General features: G+C 51.7%; 1 protein-coding gene across 1 annotated transcript in view; it reads left to right on the forward strand.

Moving 5' to 3' along the window:
- The window catches only part of SPMAP2 (sperm microtubule associated protein 2), a 29509-nt gene extending 13157 nt beyond the window's left edge, over nt 1-16352 (forward strand). Inside the window, 10 exon segments of the mRNA XM_030845631.2 lie at nt 1971-2134; nt 3008-3124; nt 3248-3319; nt 3817-3878; nt 4500-4569; nt 6006-6123; nt 8547-8706; nt 15759-15905; nt 15940-16006; nt 16280-16352. Coding sequence (XP_030701491.2) covers nt 1971-2134; nt 3008-3124; nt 3248-3319; nt 3817-3878; nt 4500-4569; nt 6006-6123; nt 8547-8706; nt 15759-15905; nt 15940-16006; nt 16280-16352 — 1050 coding nt within the window.
- Nucleotides 16353-21206: the final 4854 nt, after the last annotated feature.

Here is a 21206-nt window from a genome sequence, read left to right on the forward strand (position 1 = left end):
CTCCCAGATTGGACCAGACGCTCTCTAAGGCCTTCCTGTCTGGGACCCGCACAGAGGTGATGGCAAGGCCACACCCAGGGGCAAAGCATCAGGGGCACGGGGGTCTTAAATGATGCATAGGGCACACCCACACAGAGGGTTTGGGGGATGTGGTCCTGTGATGCCCTGAGGGGGTTTCCCAAAGGCTACATCCCGGGATGGGGGGGCGGGAGTTGGGGCGGTGAGGACCAAGCAACTATCCTAACAATCACTTTCTCACTTTTTTTTTCTTCTTTTTTTTGGCCGCATGGCTTGCAGGACCTTAGCTCCCTGACTAAGGATCGAACCCAGGCCCTGACAGTGAAAGCGCTGAGTCCTAACCACTGGACCACCAGGGAATTCCCATGATCACCTTCTTCTGACCATGCGAGACAGCCTATTTTGGACACTAGCTATCGCTGAAGTTACCTCTCACGAGATGCTGGGGCTGGAAGGGTATGTATCAGGGCGCTTGTGGCTGCGGGGAACAGAAAGCCCAGCTACAACTACTCAGCCTTCAGAGAACTATTTGTGTCAAGGAACAGGAAGCCCAGACACAGAAGGCTCCGGGGTCGCCAAGTCGATGATCTTTCAGCTCACGTCCTTAGACTAGCAGGTCTCATGGTCACGATGGAACAGGGAAGAACAAATCTGACTCCACGTTAGAGCTGTTTTGCTTTAACCTTTGTGCCCTGTTGCCTGTGCTTAGTCATGCTGGCTCTGCGCCTTTTGTACAAGAATGTTGCCTGTAGCCTGAAATATACAGGACAGCCCTTGTCTCAGGGCTCTGACCTTTAAGAGCCCATTCATAGGGAGATAAAAAGTGCAGGACAGAGAATAACATTTGTCTTGCTGGAGGTTTACAGGAACATCATGACCAGCTTCAAGAACAAAGGATTCCAGCACCACAAAGCCTGCAACAACCTACCACGCCCCTCCCACACCTTGCCTTCAAAAAGGCTTTGCTGAAACCCTTCGGGAAGTTCAGCGTTTTGGAGGCACTAGCACCCGTCTCCTTGCTCGGCCCTCTGATAAACCTTTCTCTGCTCCGAACTCTGATGTTACGGTTTGCTTGGCCTCCCTGTGCGTCGGCCACGTGGACTTGTGTCTGGTAGCAAGATGACTGCCTGTGCTCTAGACATCACACACAGTCCCAGCAATAACCAAGAAGAAGACACAGGGTCTCTTCTTCCCGTCTCGAGAGAGGACACCATCCCTCAAAGCCCCTGCAGACCTCCTCTCAGGTCCCATTCCTGAGCCAGTCCCGGGGAAGAGGTGGGACCCCTGGTGAACTGTCACACCCAGCACTGACTCCCCCATGTGAACACAAACAAGTCCTTTACTAAGAAGAAACGTAGGGTGGAGCTGGGTGTGTGCCCCAGCACCGAGCCCTGTTCCCAGGGTAACTGCTCACTCAGCAGCCCTTCCCCGAGAGCCCTCCCAGGCCCCGGGACACCAGTGAATGGGGCACTCACAGCCCCTGGCCTGGGAAGGCGACTTGCTACAAGGCTGTGCCAAACACCATGGAGAAGTCAAATCAGTGCCGAGATGCAGGAAGACCCAGGAATGGGGCTGCCTTCCCGAGGAGGAGCCCCCAGGATGTGTGCGGGCAGAGGCACTGACAAGTGCAAAGGCCCTGAGGTAGGTTCATGTTTAGGGAGCAGGAAAGCAGAGCGGCAGGAGGGGAGCGGGCAGGCTGAGGTTGGAGGGGTGGGCGGCCCCACGAGGGGTGCCCACCGCCTCAGATGCGTGGGCATGGAATGTAGGCTGAGAATGTGGGCGGGCCGTGCTCCTGTTGCCAGGTGACCACAGACAACAAGAGCAAAGCTGCAGGGCTGGGAAGGGCCCAGCACATGGGGGACCACCAGTAAAGCTCGCTCTACAGCCACCGCATGTCAGAGGCCAAGGACCAGCCAGAAAGGGGGCAGGATGACGGCACCCTGGGCCTCCAGGGCCCCACGTATGAGAACCGAGGGCCCAGGGTCCAGGGACCCCAAACTCCCCCTGAGGAGGTGACTGGGGAAGAATTTGTGGACGCCCAGAACCCGGAGGAGGCCTTCGCGGAGCTGGAGAGAGTTCTGGAGAAAGACGCGGAGGAGGGCGTGCCTGAGATGAGGTGGGCAGGAGAAGCGGGCGCCCAGGCTGGGGTGGGCGGGGGTGGCCCTGGGCGTGGCTGCACTGGCCTGGGTGCTCACTCTAGGGGTGAAGTTGTCAGCAGCTCGCTGCTCTGAGGAGGAAGGCGGCAAACGGCCCCTGTCCAGGTGGCAGGGGGGTCGTCGTGGAAAACCCTATGCAAACGCCAGCTTTGGAGGTGGCAGTTGAGAGGTCGTGAGCCCTCCATCCGACAGAAAGAAAAAGAAATGGGGGAGAGTCTCCCAACCCCCAAAGCTGAAACCAATGCAAGTACCATACATTGCCAGAAACGCTTTCGGTGCCAGGAGGACACCCGGAAAACCGCGGGTGCTCCCTCTAGGGAGGGACCCCGTGCCCTAGTGTGTGCATGGGTTCCTCGGCTGGAACCCCTCGCCTCCTGGTCCTGGGTAAGCACGCGTCCCCTCAGGCACTGCAGAGGGGCCTTTGCCCTCCCGGCACAGTGACGGGGCTCGTGTGATGAGCGCACAGGGTGCTGTGTGATGTGGCCGGTGGGGCAGGGGACGTGTGCCGCGTAGAGGGCGGCGCTACGCATAGGCGGGGCTCGGGGAGGGGTCCAAGCCGGGACAGGAGACTGGATGTCTTGGTGCTCTGGGGGCTTCCTGGGGGCACTGTCCATGGCTCAGCATCCCCTCTGTGGCCCTGCAGGCGGGAGCAGGTCTCTGTTCCATTTCACAAAGGAGGGAACCGAGGGCACTGGCTGGTGGCAAAGCTAGGATTTCAGATCAGGTCTTCATGGTGCCAGGGCTCTCCTCCAGAGGGCGGGGCGAGAGCACAAGGATGGTTCTACCCCGCCGGGGGAGCAAGGGCTCTGGCCTCAGCGTCCACCTTCCCTCAGCCGGCTGTCCACCTCCCAGAGGACCCCTGGCACCTCCGTGGGCTGGGAGAGGAGGAAGAAGAGGCGGCTGTTGGAGTTGGTGAAACCCAAGACCAACTGGCAAGTCTTGAAAGACAGGTGAGGTGTTGGGCGGCCTGGATGGGGGGGTCTGAGAGGGGCACGGTGCCCTCGGCAGCCTCTGGGTACCGGCCGAACCAGCGGGTCCCTGCGCAGAGGCGGGCGGGGCCCTGTCTCTCGCAGGATGGGGTGCTGCTGCAGGGGCTACGCCTAGATCTCCCCCCACATGAGGAACCTGCAGTTCTGTGTCTACTGGTGAGTCCCGCCCCCCCGCTGCCCACATCGTTGGGAAGGGGGGCCTTCACCGGAACCACCCTTCCTCTCCTGGGATAGGGCTGGGGGAAGGACTCTGCACTGGGGGCGCCGCCCCAGGATTCCCAGCTCTACCTGGAGCTCTGGACCCAGCCCCCGGCTTGAGATGGGTCTGCTCCTAGACGCCGGGCCGCTTCTCAGTTGCGCCTGTTTTTTTCCAGCTCCCTCCTTCTCTGAGCACCAGCCTTGCTCAGAATAACCTACACTCTCTGTGCTTCTAAGACTTTTCTCCCGCGTCCGTGTGTCCCTCTCTGACCTGCCTCTGCTGCCCATCTACTTACTCTCTCCTTTCTTCCCCCTGGAAGCTCTCCCTCCCTCGCCCTCCAGCTGCCCCTCTCCCAGCTGTCTGTGTTATGGGGTGCCCTGAGTTCTGCTGAATGGGGCGCAGACCGCTGGGACCCTGGCTTCCCTCACGCTGAGCCCCACTGGGTGTGTTCCAGGCCATCTGTGTACTGGACAGAGAGGTTTCTTGAGGATACCACCTTCACCATCACGGTGCCCAGTAGGTTGACCTGCCTAACCCTAACTCTAACCCTAACTCCTTCTCCGCGGGGGGGGGGGGGCATCAGGGGGAGGGGGGCTGGCCAGGCGCCTGCGGCCGGGTCACCCCCATCTCACCGTGACCTGCATCTGGCTCTGTTTGGGGAGACCGAGGGGCCTCCCAGCCCAACCCTCCCAGGGGTCCCTGCGGGACTGCCCCTCCCCCATCTCCCAGGAGCGCCTCCACCCCCAGTCTTCCAGGGGTCTCCTCTCTGGAGTCTGTCCCCAAGCTGGGGGCTGGTCCTGGTGGGGGAGGGGTGGGGGGCAAGCTCTCCAGGGGAAATCACAGTTTGCATCTCAGTCAAAGTGGGGTCAGTACTAGAAAACTCATTTCTGGAGAGCCGCTCAGGGTGAGTTCTCTCTTGGGTTTAGAATCCCCTGCAGTGAGCACGGAGGCCCCTGGAGCCCAGGCCCGTCCTGCAGAGGAGCCTGAGCCCCCGTTCCCCCCCGACCCCTGTGTGCCCCGCGGTCCCCTGGTGAGGGTGTCTGCTGTGAGCTGTCCCTTGTGTGAAGCTGGATTCAGGAGGAGGGAAGCCCTCGGGGAGGGGCAGGTTTCCAGGGAGCTGTTTCCCCTTTTGTGCAGAGGTGTCCCGCCGGTTGGCGGAGCTGGCCCGACCTAAGAGGTTCTACTCAGAGTATTACAACAACAACAGGTAGGGGGCGGCCGGGCAGGGACCCCTTTTCCTCGGGGCTTGCAGGGGAGGGTCCAGGTCCTGGGACCAGGAGACCCATTCACGCCGGCCAGGCAGTGAGCCTTTGAAGCTCAGCTACCCAGACAGGACGCAGGAGGCTCTCAGGGCTGCAGGGCAGGTGCTGGTGTCGCTCTGGGCAGCTGGCGGTTGTGAGACTGATGGTTTTAGGCGCCTGCCTCCTGGCACGATTCTGTCTCAGTTCTTGCGCCTTCCGCCCTTGCTGATGTGGGATCTGGTGTTACTAGACACAGACGGGTTTCCTATCTCACGCATGTGTGGAAAGGAAAACATGCCCGAGAGCCCCACTCACCCATGTTGACAGGCTCCAGCCACCGTTTCTGTGGCCGTCATTGTGACCACAACTTCTCACCTTAATGCTGGTTGGAGCGTAATCTGGAGGCATTTCTGTGTGATCTGTAATCTGGGGGGTGACCTCTGTGTGACCTGTAATCTGGGGTGGCCTCTGTCATCTGTAATCTGGGGTGACCTCTGTGTGATCTGTAATCTGGGGTGACCTCTGTGTGATCTGTAATCTGGGGGGGTGACCTCTGTGTGACTTGTAATCTGGGGTGACCTCTGTGTGACCTGTAATCTGGGGGGTGACCTCTGTGTGATCTGTAATCTGGGGGGTGACCTCTGTGTGATCTGTGATCTGGAATGACCTCTGTGTGACCTGTAATCTGGGGTGACCTTTGTGTGACCTGTAATCTGGGGCATGACCTCTGTGTGGCCTGTAATCTGGGGGGTGACCTCTGTGCGGCCTGTAATCTGGGGGGTGACTTCTGTGATCTGTAATCTGGGGTGACCTCTGTGCGGCCTGTAATCTGGGGGGTGACTTCTGTGATCTGTAATCTGGGGTGACCTCTGTGTGATCTGTAATCTGGGGTGACCTCTGTGCGGCCTGTAATCTGGGGTGACCTCTGTGTAAACCGCCTCATGGAGCACAGCCAGTCATGGATGGCCCCGGGCCTTCTGGTCGGGCTGACAGCATTTATCCACTGCATTCCAGCCTCAGAGATGTGAAAATAAGAGTCTGCCTCGGCTCAGTGAAATACGGCTGTTTCTGGGGCGGAGGCGGAGCCGAGACCCGATTTTAGGAGGTGGGGTGGTGGCAGGGCTGACTTTCATCCCTTCGATCCACCTCCTGACCCCAGCCTGATGGTGGGAGTAGGGGAGACGGCTGGGAGGGGACTACCAGGGAGAGGGTCGCTCCATCCTTGAGAATAGGGGGCTCTGTTAGGGATTCTTTTAGGAACTCCTCTTGGAGGTATTTTGAAAACCCTGCACTGCACCAGGCTCTCCCTGAGCCCCAGAGTCAGAGAGGAATCGTATATACACAAGCACACAGACATGGCCCCGGGCGGTGGGTTAGGGTCTCAGGCCTGACTCTCCCTTAGGACCACCCCCATCTGGCCCATTCCCCGGTCCACCTTGGAGTACCAAGCGTCCGACCGCCTGCGGGAACTTGCCACCCCGAAGGTCCGGAGTAACATCTGGAGTATACACATGTCTGAGGTGGGTGCCTTTCTCCCCCTGGAGCTCCCCAGCTCCCCGCCGGGGGCTCAGCGGCTCCGGAAGGACAAGAGGCAACAGACGTGTGACTGCTTCCCTGAACCATCGGGAGTCACCGGGCTTTGTTCAAGAAAAGGCGTTACTTTCCTGCCCCAGGCCTTGAAGGCAGTGCAGGGACCGCCCTCCGCTGCCTGTCAGCTCGGAGGGGAGCCGGAGCAGGGTGGCCGGACAACGGCGGTTCAGAGGTGACAGCGGAGTTCTCCTCCAGTTGAGGCTCTCCCCCCGCCCCGCCCCCCCGCTCAGGCCCGACTCCGCCCCAGCGGCCCGCAGCTACCCTCCGGCACCTGCGCGCTGCCCCGCCCTGGGCCAGCAGCACAGAGTCCCGCTCCCCTGGGAGGGGCCGCCGTGGGGGCATCTCGCACCCACCGAAGGACACGTGCTTGTTTCTGGGTTTTGGTTCCCGCACACACGGCTGCCGTGAGAATCTGGGTCTCTGTGGGATACGTTGCCGTATCTCCAGGGTCAACACCCAGAAGCGGGGTCCTGGCCAGGAGGCCTGTCCGACTTTATCAGAGACTGACCACCTGCTCCCACAGTGGCCGCCCCGTCTGGCACCGTGTGTCCATTTGCTGGTTTGTCCGTTTATTCCTTTACGGCCGGCCGCCCCGTCAGGTGTGTGGTGGGACGGCCTTGTGGTTTAATGTGCGTTGGATCCGTGTCTTTTCATGTGGTTGTTTGACAGAACCCCAACTTGGACACTTTTACAACTAAATGCAGACAACACACTGCTTCTCCCAGAAACTCTTCATGTGGATTTCTAACAGGCGAGGGTAGTTTAAAACCCCTAACAACAAAGGTCCCACTGAAAGAATTTAATAATAATACCTTAGTGTCCAAATACCCAGTCCATGTTCCGTTTCCCCAGTTGTCTCAAAAAAAGGCTTCAGGGCTTCCCTGGTGGCGCAGTGGTTGGGAGTCCGCCTGCCGTTGCAGGGGACACGGGTTCGTGCCCCGGTCTGGGAAGATCCCACATGCCGCGGAGCGGCTGGGCCCGTGAGCCGTGGCCGCTGAGCCTGTGCGTCCGGAGCCTGTGCTCCACAACGGGAGAGGCCACAACAGTGAGAGGCCCGCGTACCGCAAAAAAAAAAAAAAAAGCTTCAGCAGTCAGTTTGGTTGGATCGGCATCCGGGGGAGGGTCTGGCCCCACCTCTTACCTGGAGACGTACCTGCTGTTTTCCTGGACCGTGCCTTGCCTTTGCCAGTTTAGCCTTCGAGTCCTTCTGTGCTCCAACACCCTCTGTGGCTCCCCAGTGCCCCGTGAAAACCAGCAGGATGGGGCCTTCTCCATCCCTACTACCCCATGTGCCCCCTGTTGGACTAAATGCAGGTCCCTCAACAAGCCCCTGGGCTTTGGCATGTGCAGCTGGGCATGTTCCTGCCCAGGCTGGTGGGGCCCCCATCCGACACCCCTTCTTGCTCCTTCCCAGCCCCTTTCACATGTGCTCTGGATGGGCTGTCATCCTTCCCTTAAACGTGAGCTCCCTGAGGACATGTGTCCGTGTCTGCTGTGGCCTTACTGCAGAGCTGGCCTTGCCCCGAGCAGGGCACGAAGCGGTCGTCGATATTCTTCGAATGCATGGATAAGTGACTGTTTCCCTGCCTGTCACCCCTGCAGACGGGGGGCCCCTTGAGGGCAGGACCGCAGGCTGACTCAACCGCCTCATCTGGTGACCTGAGCTGTGGGGGCCGTCCGGGTGGGCAGAGAAGGGGGGGAAGAAAGGAGAGGGGACAGAGGGGGTGGCTGAGAGGGGCGTGAAATTGTAAGCGCCAGGACGTCTTTGACAAGAGTATAGTGTCTGTGATTTCTCAGCAGGACACTTTCAGGAGGAAAGAGACTCATCTTTCAGTCTCCCTAGAGAACATTACAGCCAATCCTCTGCCTCTGGGCAGTCTCCTACCCAAAGTGCACCCAGCAGAGAGCTTTTGTAAAACATTAAATGTTACACACACACTAAGTGCTTGTACAATTCACCCTCCTACCAACCACGTATCGGGATCTCTCTCCTCCCACCTTCCTGCCAGAGCTTGATAACGCCAGACTTTTTCACTTTTGCCAAATTTGTTGGCATGGAGTGATAGTTGGCTGTTTTAATTTACACTTCCCTGGCACACAGAGAGGATTATTGATCCTTTGGGTTTACTTTCCTGCACGATTAACTCAGTTTCCTATTGATTTTTCATGTTATTGATTTAGAGAAGCTCTTTATTTATGATGGCTACTACTAATCCTTTGCTGAACACACTGCAAACTAACTTCTTCCCAGTCAGTCTTTTGTCTTTCAGTGTTGCCTTCAGGGTCTTTCTGAACCAGGGGCCATGAGGAATCATGGGCTGCTTTACTCCTTCCCCTCTAATTCTGTTTCTAGGTGTCCCAAGTGTCCAGGGCAGCCCGGATGGCCACCCCCAGTCTGAGGATCATCCAGCTGGCAAAGCCCAGGGCTCCAGCCGCCCTGCGGGAAGAGTGGGACCCCATGCCAAAACCCAAGCCACACGTGTCAGACTATAACCGTCTCCTTCACCTGGCCAGTAAGCAGGTCCCCGGGGATTCGGCATCTTATGAAGCAGCCTTCCCCACTGGACGCGGGCGGGGGCAGCCAGTCAACTTGGACCTGCTTCTGCCAGATTTGTGCTTCCCTAGCTCCACCTGCACTGCAGACCAGCTGTCCAGGTCCCTGTGGGCAGTTCATCTGTGGCCTGCATGGCCTCCCTGGGGGCTGGCAGAGGGAATCGCTCCCTCTGGGTGGGGGGGGGCGGTTTGTGGGTCTCCCAGCACAGCAAGTGGGTGCAGAAGGGAAACTTGGGGTGCAGGGCCAGGGCCAAAAGAACCAAGCTGGGGCACAAGGGCTCTTTACATGATGTTGGCCTGACTCTCTTCCTGTCCTTTATTTTATTTATTTTTTTATACAGCAGGTTCTTATTAGTCATCCATTTTATACACATCAGTGTATACATGTCAATCCCGATCGTCCAATTCAGCACACACACACCCCCCGCGGCTTTCCCCTTTGGTGTCCGTACGTTTGTTCTCTACATCTGTGTCTCAACTCCTGCCCTGCAAAACGGTTCATCTGTACCATTTTTCTAGGTTCCACATACCTGCATTAATATACGATATTTGTTTTTCTCTTTCTGACCTACTTCACTCTGTATGACAGTCTCTAGATCCATCCACGTCTCTACAAATGACCCAATTTCATTCCTTTTTATGGCTGAGTAATATTCCATCATATATATGTACCACAACTTCTTTATCCATTAGTCTGTCGATGGGCATTTAGGTTGCTTCCATGACCTGGCTATTGTAAATAGTGCTGCAGTGAACATTGGGTTGCGTGCGTCTTTTTTTTTTTTTTTTTTTTTTTTTGCGGTACGCGGGCCTCTCACTGTTGTGGCCTCTCCCGTTGTGGAGCACAGGCTCCAGACACACAGGCTCAGCGGCCATGGCTCACGGGCCCAGCCGCTCCGTGGCATGTGGGACCTTCCCAGACCAGGGCTCGAACCCGTGTCCCCTGCATTGGCAGGCAGATTCTCAACCACTGTGCCACCAGGGAAGTGCCCTGTTGGTATCATCTTTAATTTCTTTCATCAGTGTCTTATAGTTTTCTGCATACAGGTCTTTTGTCTCCCTAGGTAGGTTTATTCCTAGGTATTTTATTCTTTTTGTTGCAATGGTAAATGGGAGTGTTTCCTTAATTTCTCTTTCAGAGTTTTCATCATTAGTGTATAGGAATGCAAGAGATTTCTGTGCATTAATTTTGTATCCTGTAACTTTACCAAATTCATTGATTAGCTCTAGTAGTTTTCTGGTAGCATCTTTAGGATTCTCTAGGTATAGTGTCATGTCATCTGCAAACAGGGAGTTTTACTTCTTTTCCAATTTGTATTCCTTTTATTTCTTTTTCTTCTCTGACTGCCTTGGCTAGGACTTCCAAAACTATGTTGAATAATAGTGGTGAGAGTGGACATCCTTGTCTTGTTCCTGATCTTAGAGGAAATGCTTTTCACCATTGAGAACGATGTTGGCTGTGGGTTTGTCATATATGGCCTTTATTATGTTGAGGTAGGTTCCCTCTATGCCCACTTTCTGGAGAGTTTTTATCATAAATGGGTGTTGAATTTTGTCAACAGCTTTTTCTCTATCTATTGAGATGATCATATGGTTTTTCTTCTTCAATTTGTTAATGTGGTGTATCACAGTGATTGATTTGCATATATTGAAGAATCCTTGCACCCCTGGGATAAATCCCACTTGATCATGGTGTATGGTCCTTTTAAAGTGTTGTCGGATTCTGTTTGCTAGTATTTTGTTGAGGATTTTTGCATCTATATTCATCAGTGATATTGGTCTGTAATTTTCTTTTTTTGTAGTATCTTTGGTTTTGATATCAGGGTGATGGTGGCCTCATAGAATGTGTTTGGGAGTGTTCCTTCCTCTGCAATTTTTTGGAAGAGTTTGAGAAGGATGGGTGTTAGCTCTTCTCTAAATGTTTGATACTATTCGCCAGTGAAGCCATCTGGTCCTGGACTTTTGTTTGTTGGCAGATTTTTAATCACAGTTTCAATTTCATTCCTTGTGATTGGTCAGTTCATATTTTCTATTTTTTCCTGGTTCAGTCTTGGAAGGTTATACCTTTCTAAGAATTTGTCCATTTCTTCCAGGTTGTCCATTTTATAGGCATAGCGTTGCTTGTAGTAGTCTCTTAGGATGCTTTGTATTTCTGCGGTGTCCGTTGTAACTTCTTTTTCATTTCTAATTCTATTGATTTGAGTCTTCTCCCTCTTTTTCTTGTTGAGTCTGGCTAGTGGTTTATCAATTTTGTTTATCTTCTCAAAGAACCAGCTTTTAGTTTTATTGATCTTTGCTATTGTTTTCTTTGTTTCTATTTCATTTATTTCTGCTCTGATCTTTATGACTTCTTTCCTTCTGCTAACTTTGGGTTTTGTTTGTTCTTCTTTCTCTAGTTGCTTTAGGTTTAAGGTTAGATTGTTTATTTGAGATTTTTCTTGTTTCTTGAGGTAGGCTTGTATAGCTATAAACTTCCCTCTTAGAACTGCTTTTGCTGCATTCCATAGGTTTTGGATCATCGTGTTTTCATTGTCATTTGTCTCTAGGTATTTTTTGATTTCCTCTTTGATCTCTTCAGTGATCTCTTGGTTATTTAGTAACGTATTGTTTAGCTTCCATGTGTTTGTGTTTTTTACGTTTTTTTCCCCTGTAATTGATTTCTAATGTCATACTGTTGTGGTCAGAAAAGATGCTTGATATGATTTCAATTTTCTTAAATTTACTGAGGCTTGATTTGTGACCCAAGATGTGATCTATCCATGCGCACTTGAGAAGAAAGTGTAATCTGCTGTTTTTGGATGGAATGTCCTATAAATATCAATTAAATCTATCTGGTCTATTGTGTCATTTAAAGCTTCTGTTTCCTTATTTATTTTCATTTTGGATGATCTGTCCATTGGTGTAAGTGAGGTGTTAAAATCCCCCACTATTATTGTGTTACTGTTGATTTCCTCTTTTATAGCTGTTAGCAGTTGCCTTATGTATTGAGATGCTCCTATGTTGGGTGCATATATATTTATAATTGTTATATCTTCTTGGATTGATCCCTTGATCATTATGTAGTGTCCTTCCTTGTCTCTTGTAACATTCTTTATTTTAAAGTCTATTTTATCTGATATGAGTATTACTACGCCAGCTTTCTTTTGATTTCCATTTGCATGGAGTATCTTTTTCCATCCCCTTGCTTTCAGTCTGTATGTGTCCCTAGGTCTGAAGTGGGTCTCTTGTAGACAGCATATGTATGGGTTATGTTTTTGTATCTATTCAGCAAGCCTGTGTCTTTTGGTTGGAGCATTTAATCCATTCACGTTTAAGGTAATTATCGATATGTATGTTCCTATGACCATTTTCTTAATTGTTTTGGGTTTGTTTTTGGAGGTCCTTTGCTTCTCTTGTGTTTCCCACTTAGAGAAGTTCCTTTAGCATTTGTTGTAGAGCTGGTTTGGTGGTGCTGAATTCTCTTAGCTTTTGCTTGTCTGTAAAGCTTTTGATTTCTCCATCGAATCTGAATGAGATCCTTGCCAGGTAGAGTAATCTTGGTTGTAGGTTCTTCCCTTTCATCACTTTAAGTATATCATGCCACTCCCTCTGTCTTGTAGAGTTTCTGCTGAGAAATGAGCTGTTAACCTTATGGGGATTCCCTTGTATGTTGTCATTTTTCCCTTGCTGCTTTCAATAATTTTTCTTTGTCTTTAATTTTTGCCAACTTGATTACTATGTGTCTCGGCATGTTTCTCCTTGGATTTTTCCTGTATGGGACTCGCTGTGCTTCCTGGACTTGGGTGGCTATTTCCTTTCGCATGTTAGGGAAGTTTTCGACTATAATCTCTTCAAATAATTTCTCGGGTCCTTTCTCTCTCTCTTCTCCTTCTGGGACCCCTATAATGCGAATGTTGTTGCGTTTAATGTTGCCCCAGAGGTCTCTTAGGCTGTCTTCATTTCTTTTCATTCTTTTTTCTTTATTCTGTTCCGCAGCAGTGAATTCCACCATTCTGTCTTCCAGGTCACTTATCCGTTCTTCTGCCTCAGTTATTCTGCTATTGATTCCTTCTAGTGTAGTTTTCATTTCAGTTATTGTATTGTTCATCTCTGTTTGTTTGTTCTTTAATTCTTCCAGGTCTTTGTTAAACATTTCTTGCGTCTTCTCAATCTTTGCCTCCATTCTTTTTCTGAGGTCCTGGATCATCTTCACTATCATTATTCTGAATTCTTTTTCTGGAAGGTTGTCTATCTCTACTCCATTTAGTTGTTTTTCTGGGGTTTTATCTTGTTCCTTCATCTGGTACATAGCCCTCTGCCTTTTCATCTTGTCTATCTTTCTGTGAATGTGGTTTTTGTTCCACAGGCTGCAGGATTGTAGTTCTTCTTGCTTCTGCTGTCTGCCCTCTGGTCCGGCCCGCAGTCCCCAGGACTGTCGCGGCTTCGGCTGCTGGGGGCCCTCCAGAGCCGGCAACCTCAGTGAGGCCGCCCTCCCCTCGGGCTCCAGGGCAGTTCAGTGACGGTGGAGGGAAGAGACCCCGAGCCAGGAGTTCCAGCTCTGTGGAAATGCGGGCTGCATTCTGGGCCTCTTCCTGTCCTTTAAAACAAAGGACATACCTGGTTCCCCCACAACAAAAGTAAAATGCACTAATTGTAGAGAGTTTGAAAAATGCAGAAGAGCATGAAGAAAGGAATCTTGCCACCCAAAGTAGTCAGAGGCTTAGGAAAATTCGCTGTGTATCCCCGGCTCCTGGCACGTGGTCACCAGAGAGCTTGATTGGCTGTTTTGGTATAATCTGCTGTGTCCTATTTTCTCCGTTTCCTGTTTCCTTTTTTTTTTTTTGCGGGGGAGGTGGTTATTGATTTGCAGCAGCTCTTTATATAAGATGATCACTCACCCTATGTCGAGCACGTTGCAAAATAACTTCTTCCCAGTCTTTTTTCTTTCGAGCTTGCTTGTGGGATCTTTTGTTTGTTTGTTTATTCATTCATTCGTCTGTTCCCTTAATATTTGTTTAAGTATTTGTTGAATTTGTTATGACTGGTTAAATGAACAGAAACACAAATACACACGCACTTCTCTCTCAAACCATCTTGTCTCACACACGTATGCATGAACACACACGTCTGGAATATAATAAGCGCGTGTACATTTGTACCTACACACGCGTGTATATTCATCCAGGCTTCAGGAGCACATATCAATGCACATCCGTGTGTGTATGGATAAAACTGGTATAGGGCTGTGTTTTTCAAACCGCAGACTTCCACCCACTGATGGTTGTGACCAGCATTTAAGAAGTGAAGTGAGGATACATGCAGTGCAGGGGCCACGTGGGGTGGGCACTGGTCCATGCCGTTTTGCATTTGTGGGTACTGTGTGGCCGTGGACCAGTCACACTCTCAGGCTGTGACCAGAAGATTTTCGGAGCCCAGATGTTACAACAAAGGGAAAGCCCCTGAGTCTCCCTGAGGACTCCCAGAAAGGTGGGCTCTGGGCAGGTCCTCCCGAGGTCCCCCAGCCCCTCCCTTTTGGGGGCCCCAGCACATGTCACCTGCCCAGGAGTTGTAGTCCAGCCTGAGGCTGGGGGAAGGGCCCCCCTTCTTTGCACCGAGGGCCTCTCCCCCGAGCTGTGGGTTGTCTGCTGACTAGGGGGAGGGCCCTTTTGCGATTGCAGGGTGTTGGAGCAAAGAGGAGTTTGGAAAGGCAGCCCTCAAAACCGAGGGGCCCAAAGTTAAGGCAGTGGTCACCGGTGGCCACCAGCGGTCACCTCTCTCCTGGTCCCCATGCAGGCCATGCCCCGTGGCTCCCACCGTGGAGGAAGGGGTGGCGGAGAGGTGGCGAAGGGGGCTGAGCAGGAGAAGGGCCGGGGGTCCCGGCAGGTGAACGGAGGGGGCTGGCTGAGCCACAGGTCTGCTCTGAGAGCTGTCTGTCCGCGACTAAAGTGGAATGAAAGCCAATCCGTCCATTGATTTAAGTCAATGAACAGATTTTATTAAAATTAAACAACGATAAAAGTCCAGCCCATATCGGGTACTGATCCCATGTGGCTGGTGGGGCCCTGTGGAGAGGGCCCAGCTGGGGCTGCCTGAGCCCCTTCCTCACCCCCAGTCCCCAGGGTACCTTTTTCTGCTCCCTCTGAGTCCCCCATCTGGGACCCATGGCCATTTGAAATATTTTTTCTTTACAGTTCACCCTTTCACAGTGCACAATTCAATATTTTCCAGTATGTTCACAGAGCTGTGCACCCACCACCACAATCAGTTTTATTTTATATTATTTATGTCATTTAAAAAATCGTATATATTTTTTTAAATTTATTTTTTATTCAAGTATAGCTGATTTACAGTGTTGTTAATTTCTGCTGTACACCAAATGACTCAGTTATACACATATATATATTCGTTTTCATATTCTTTTCCATTACGGTTTATCACAGGATATTGAATATAGTTCCCTGTGCTCTATAGTAAGACCTTGTTGTTTATCCATCCTATATATAATAGTTCGCATCTGCTAATCCCAAACTTCCAATCCATCCCTCCCCCTCTCCACCTCCCCCTTGGCAACGACAAGTCTGTTCTCTTATGTCCCACACAGTCGATTTTAGAACACTCCATCCCCCCAAAAGTGAAGCCCCGTCCCCATGAGCAGTCACCCCCATCCCCTCCCCAAGCCCCTGACAACCAGGAACCCACTCTCTGTCTGTGGACTGGCCTGTTCTGGACGTTTCCCATCAATGGAATCACACACCGTGTGTCCTTCTGTGTCTGGTTTCTCCCACTGCATCGTGTCCTCAAGGTCCATCCATGTGGTAGCGAGTGTCAGGGCTTCACCCCTTTTCATGGCTGAGTGATGCTCCCATGTGTGGAGGGACATGTTTGTTTATCCATCATCTGTTGACAGACAGGCCATTAAACTTGGGAGCTCTGACCCAGAAGGCTGATCTCTGCGGGGCGAGGCGGGGGTGGTGGTGGCTGCATGCCCCAGGCTCCGGCTTCTGACACCACCCCCTTCTCCCGCCCTCTCCAGTGCCCAAGCCCCAGTCGGACAAGTGTGTTTCTGACCGAGACGCACGCTGGGAGGTGCTGGAGGCCACCAAGAAGGCGGTGGCCAGTCCCCGCATCGTCTCCCTGGCCAAACCCAAAGTGCGGAGGGACCTGAGCGAGGACTACGACCCCTACCACATCTCTCCAGCCTCCCTGGTGGCTCGTGCGTCCCCTCGCCTGCAAGAGCTTGCCACCCCCAAGAGCATCACCAAAAAAGCATGAGCAGCCCAGGTCTGGCCCCTCAGCCCGTTCCCAGTAAACACCCAAGTGCAGCTTGACCATGTGTGTGGCTCTGATCACTTTGGCCTGGAGCCGGGAGGGCAGCGGGGGCCCGGAGGAGACAGTAATAATAATGTTTATGTTTGCATCTAACCTGCAATCCTACAGCCCTTTTTCCCCAGTCACGTTCCCCTGGCGTCGCCAGCCCCTCGAGTGGCAGACTCCACGCTCTCCCACGTCAGAATTTTCCCTCTGAACCACTTCTGTCCCAACTTGCTTATCCAGCCGCATCCTGGGCGTCCACAGCCCCTCAAACTCAGTGACCTCCGTAAGAAACCAGCTGATGCCTGCTGCATGATGATGATCTTTGCAGTGACCCGACGGGGGGACTCTCAGTGTCACCCCTGTGCTGAGGTGGAGGCTGAGGGACACAGAGTATGTGAAAGACCCACCAGAGTTTCCCACGGCAGCTGGGACAACTCACCATGAACCGGGGGCTGAAAACCACACAGATGGGTTCTCTGACAGTCCTGGAGGTCAGGAGTCCGGCTCGGGTCTCACGGGGCTAAATGCAGGCGTGGGCAGGGCCGGTCCTTCCGGAGGCTCCAACGGAGCATCGGTTCCCGCCTTTTCCAGCTTCTAGAGGCGCCGCATCCCTGGCTCACGGCCCCCCCTGCATCCTCACAGCCAGCAGCGCAGCGTCTCCCGTCTCTCTCTGCCTCTGACCCTCCCGCCTCCCTCTTATAAGGACCCTGGGATGACGCTGGACGTCTCGGGGAATCCAGGGTCATCCCCGTCTCAGGAGCCTTAACTTAATCCCAGCTGCAAAGTCCCCTCTACCCTGTGAGGCGACACATCCGCAGGGCCCAGGAAGGACGTGGGTGTCTTTGGGGGCTCTTATTCTGCTGAGCACAGTGGGAGAGAGAGCTTTTCTGTCTCTGCAACCCTAGAGAAAGTCTCGTTTATCTCTGGCTCTGGCTGGACCACTTGGGGACCGATGGCTGGCTCCTGAGGGTGTGATGATGTACTGACAGCCCCTCACATCTCTCAGAGCCCAGCAAGCATCAGGTCCCGAGCCACGATCTGAGACCCAGTTATTCCCAGACTCTTTGAGGACGTGGGTCCAATATCACTACACATCCTTCTAAGAGGGAGGCCAAGGAAATTGTGTGACACCAAAGCCACCCGCCGTGCTCCAGCCTGAAGAGGGAGGAGTGCAACCCTGAAAGGACCCACGGTCTCCTCTTGGGGCCTCGGGAGAGAGCGAGGCCCTGCTGACACCGTGATTTCTGCCCCCCCAGATAATGAGGGTGTGTTGTATTAGCTACTGGATTTGTGGCGATTTGCCTCAGCAGAAGGAGGAAACCAGTGCAGATTAGAAATCTTAGAGGTTCCGTCTTTAGACGCTGGGTGACTGCAGTGCTGGCCAACACTGCATGTCCACCAGTGGGGGATGGTCAACCTTAGGGACCTGGCAAGACAAGACAAAACAAAACAAAACTTTAAACCAGCCGAATGTCCAAAACGACGTGCTCGTTCTCTTGTCAAAGACCTCCTCGCATTTTCACGTTCCTCTTCAAGCTGAGAAAAAACAAACTTCGTCCCGCATCTCCTGAAGAAATAAAATGTAACTTTACCTACACTGAAATCATTATCTCACGATTTAATGGGTCGATAAAGAAGCGTGTATACTGCCTGTCACCCATTGGTCCGCTTTGTTGAGACGGAACAGACAGGAAAATCGATCCTTTTCCGGGTTTTACCAGCACTGACGCAGGTAAACTAGCCACCGCTGCAATCAACATACACAAGTTTCATCTCCGCCCAAAACCCTGGGGCTGCTCTGTATTCAGGCTGTTCTCCCACCTGGGCCCTGGCAGCCGCCCACTTGCTCGGTGTCCCTACAGGCTGGAGTTTCTAGGGCGCAGGTAAACGGGGCAGGTGTGCGGGCGGAGGAGACTGCGTGTGACCTTCTCACTCTCGGATTTGATGCTGGTTCACAGCTCAGGGTCGGGATTTGCCCTGTGACCCACTCCGGGATCACGCTGAGTTTGGCCCGTTTACATCTCCTGATAGGACCAGTATCGGGGCTTAGTTCCTTCCTATTTATGTTACACTTTCAACTGGTGTTACTTCTTTTGTTTGTTTCTTAAATCTTTCAAAATACAACTCATGCTTTGTGTCAGAGGCTAGGTCCCCAGGAAACAGACTGCGAGACAGAGGCTGAGATAGGAAAATGAGTGGGGAGGGTCCTTGTGGTCACCCCCGGCCAGGCGGTGAAGGATGCAAAGTCTGCGTACATCTCATGGGGAGCTCTGGAGCTTCACCCCTGTCCCCTGTTGACCACAGGTGCTGGGCCTGGACGCGGCAGCCTCCGCGACGGATAGGTGACATCTCTCTTCAGCCACCGATGTTCCCAGCAGCTGGGAAACTGCTTGTGTGTGTGTTTGGGGGGGCGCATGGTGCCCACAGTACCCACTAGCCACCCCTGAACTGCTCAGCTCAGGGTGATGTGCCTGGACACGGTCCCTCCAGGATTTCTTTTTCTAGGGGGAAAACTTGGAATAGAAAGATTAGTGGGTGAACCACAGCCCCACCGCTGCCCCGAGCTGCACGCCCCCACCACCCCTCACCTCCCCCAGCTCTCCCTCCGCTAGGCTAAGATGCTTAGCTGCTGGGGTGGCCCAGACCTCACCCCACGCGCCGTCGAAATGGCAGAGAAGTGCCAGGAGCAAGGGACGCAGGGACACTCTGCCCGGCCGCCCTCCTGGGTGGCGTGTCCTCCGCGCCTTCACCTTGGCTGTTCCTGCTGCCAGGAACGCCCCCTGCAGCCTCCCCTCTTCCTCTCTGACCTCTCCGCTGAACACACTGCTTTTTACTTTCTTAGTTTCATTTCTTGTACTCTTTATTTGCAAATCATTCAGGTGTACAGAATAATTGCAAGAATGAGTACAGGAAAAAAAAAAACCCAAACTGCATACCTTTCCCCAGATTCAGCTATTAACAGTTTGCCCCCCGTGCTTGCTCGTTTGCTGTCTCTCTCTCCGTCCGTGTTTTATAGACAGAAAATATACTTTTCTGAAGTACTTGAGAGTGAGCTGCATGCAGAGTGGCACTTTACCCCTGGCATCGTCCACTGGGGCGGCTCTAACAAAAAGGCCACGGACTGGGGTCTTATAAATAACAGAAATCTATTTCTCACAGTCCTGGAGACTGGAGTCCGAGATCGAGGTGCCAGCAGATTTGGGGTCTGGTGACGTTTGCTTCCTGGTTCTCGCTGTGTCCTCACAGGGCAGAAGGGGCGACGGAGGTCTCTGGGGTCTCTTCAACCAGGGCACTAATCCTATTCATGGGGGCTCCGCCCTCATGATCTAATCACCTCCTAAGGGCCCCACCTCCTAATACCATCACATTGGGGATTATGTTTCCACATACGAATTTTTAGGGTACACAGATATTTAGTCTATAGTAGCCCCTAAATACTTCAGTGTGAATTTTCCAAGAAGAACATTCTTTTACATAACCAGAGAACAGCTACTGATTCCCATAAACTTAATATTGATGCAATGCATTTATTCCATCTATGTCTGAATTTCAGTTTTGTCAATGGACCTAATAATTTCCCTCTGCCCAGGGACTTCCCTGCTGGTCCAGTGGGTAAGACTCCATGCTCCCAATGCAGGGGGGCCGGGTTTGATCCCTGGTCGGGGAACTAAGATCCTGCATGCATGCTGCAACTAAGAGTCCGCATGCTACGACCAAGACCCGGTGCAGGCTAAATAAATAAATAAAATAAATATTAAAAAAAAATTCCCTCCGCCCTACTGGAGCCAGTCTAGCATCAGGCATTGTGTTTAGTTGTCACGTCTGGCAGATTTCCACAGATCAGCTTTTTATGGCACTAATATTTCTGAAGAATACTGTCCTTTTCTCCCCCTGTTAATAGAATGTTCCTTATTTCGGGTTTGTGTGAAGCTCCTCAGGTATAGACACAGGTTATGCATTCCTGGGCATAAGTGATCCTTTCTCTGGGCACCCATCTGCCCCTCATTGTGGTGTTCATTTTTCCCACCTGGCTGAAATGTTGCCTCATTTATCCACTCTAATAATAGTCTGTGGGAAGAGACTTTCACTTTTTTATTTTTTAAATTTATTTTATTGAAGTATAGTTGATTTACAATGTTGTGTTTAATTTCTGCTGTACTGCAAAGTGAGTTAGTTATACATGCATATACACTCTTTTCATATTCTGTTTCATTATGGTTTATCACAGGATATTGAATATAGTTTCCTGTGCTATACAGTAGGACCTTGTTGTTTTCCGTTCTATATATAATAGTTTGCATCTGCTAATCCCAGACTCCCAAACCGTCCCTCCCCACCCTCCTCCCCCTTGGCAACCACAAGTCTGTTCTCTATGTCTGTGAGTCTGTTTCTGTTTCGTAGAACATTTCGTATTCATTTTTTCGTATTGCATCATATTTTAGATTCCACATATAAGTGATATCATACGGTATTTGTCTTCCTCTGTCTGGCTTACTTCACTTAGTGTGAAAATCTCTAGGTCCATCCTTGTTGCTGCAAATGGCATTATTTCATTCCTTTTTATGGCCGAGTAATATTCCATTATATATACACCACATCTTCTTTATCCATTCATCTGTCAATGGACATTTAGGTTGTTTCCATGTCTTAGCTATTGTGAATAGTGCTGCTACGAACATTTGGGTGCATGTATCTTTTTGAATTATAGTTTTGTTCAGATACACACCTAGGAGTGGGATTGCTGGATCATATGGCAACCCTATTTTTAGTTTTTTGAGGAACCTCCATACTGTTTTCCATAGTGGCTGTACCAATTTGCATTCCCACTGACAGTGTAAGAGGGTTCCCTTTTCTCCACACCCTCTCCAGCATTTGTAATTTGTACACGTTTTGATGATGGCCATTCTTACCGGTGTGAGGTGATACCTCATTGTAGTTTTGATTTGCATTTCTCTAATAATTAGTGATCGAGCATCTTTTCATGTGCCTGTTCACCGTCTGTATGTCTTCTTTGGAGAAATGTCTATTTAGATCTTCTGCCCCTTTTTTGATTGGGTTGTCTGGCTTTTTTTTGTTGACTTGTATGAGCTATTTGTATATTTTGGATATTAAGCCCTCGTCGGCTGCATCATTTGCAAATATTTTCTCCCAGTCTGTAGGTTGCCTT

Source organism: Globicephala melas, chromosome 3, assembly GCF_963455315.2.
Source record: "Globicephala melas chromosome 3, mGloMel1.2, whole genome shotgun sequence".
NCBI lineage: Eukaryota > Metazoa > Chordata > Mammalia > Artiodactyla > Delphinidae > Globicephala > Globicephala melas.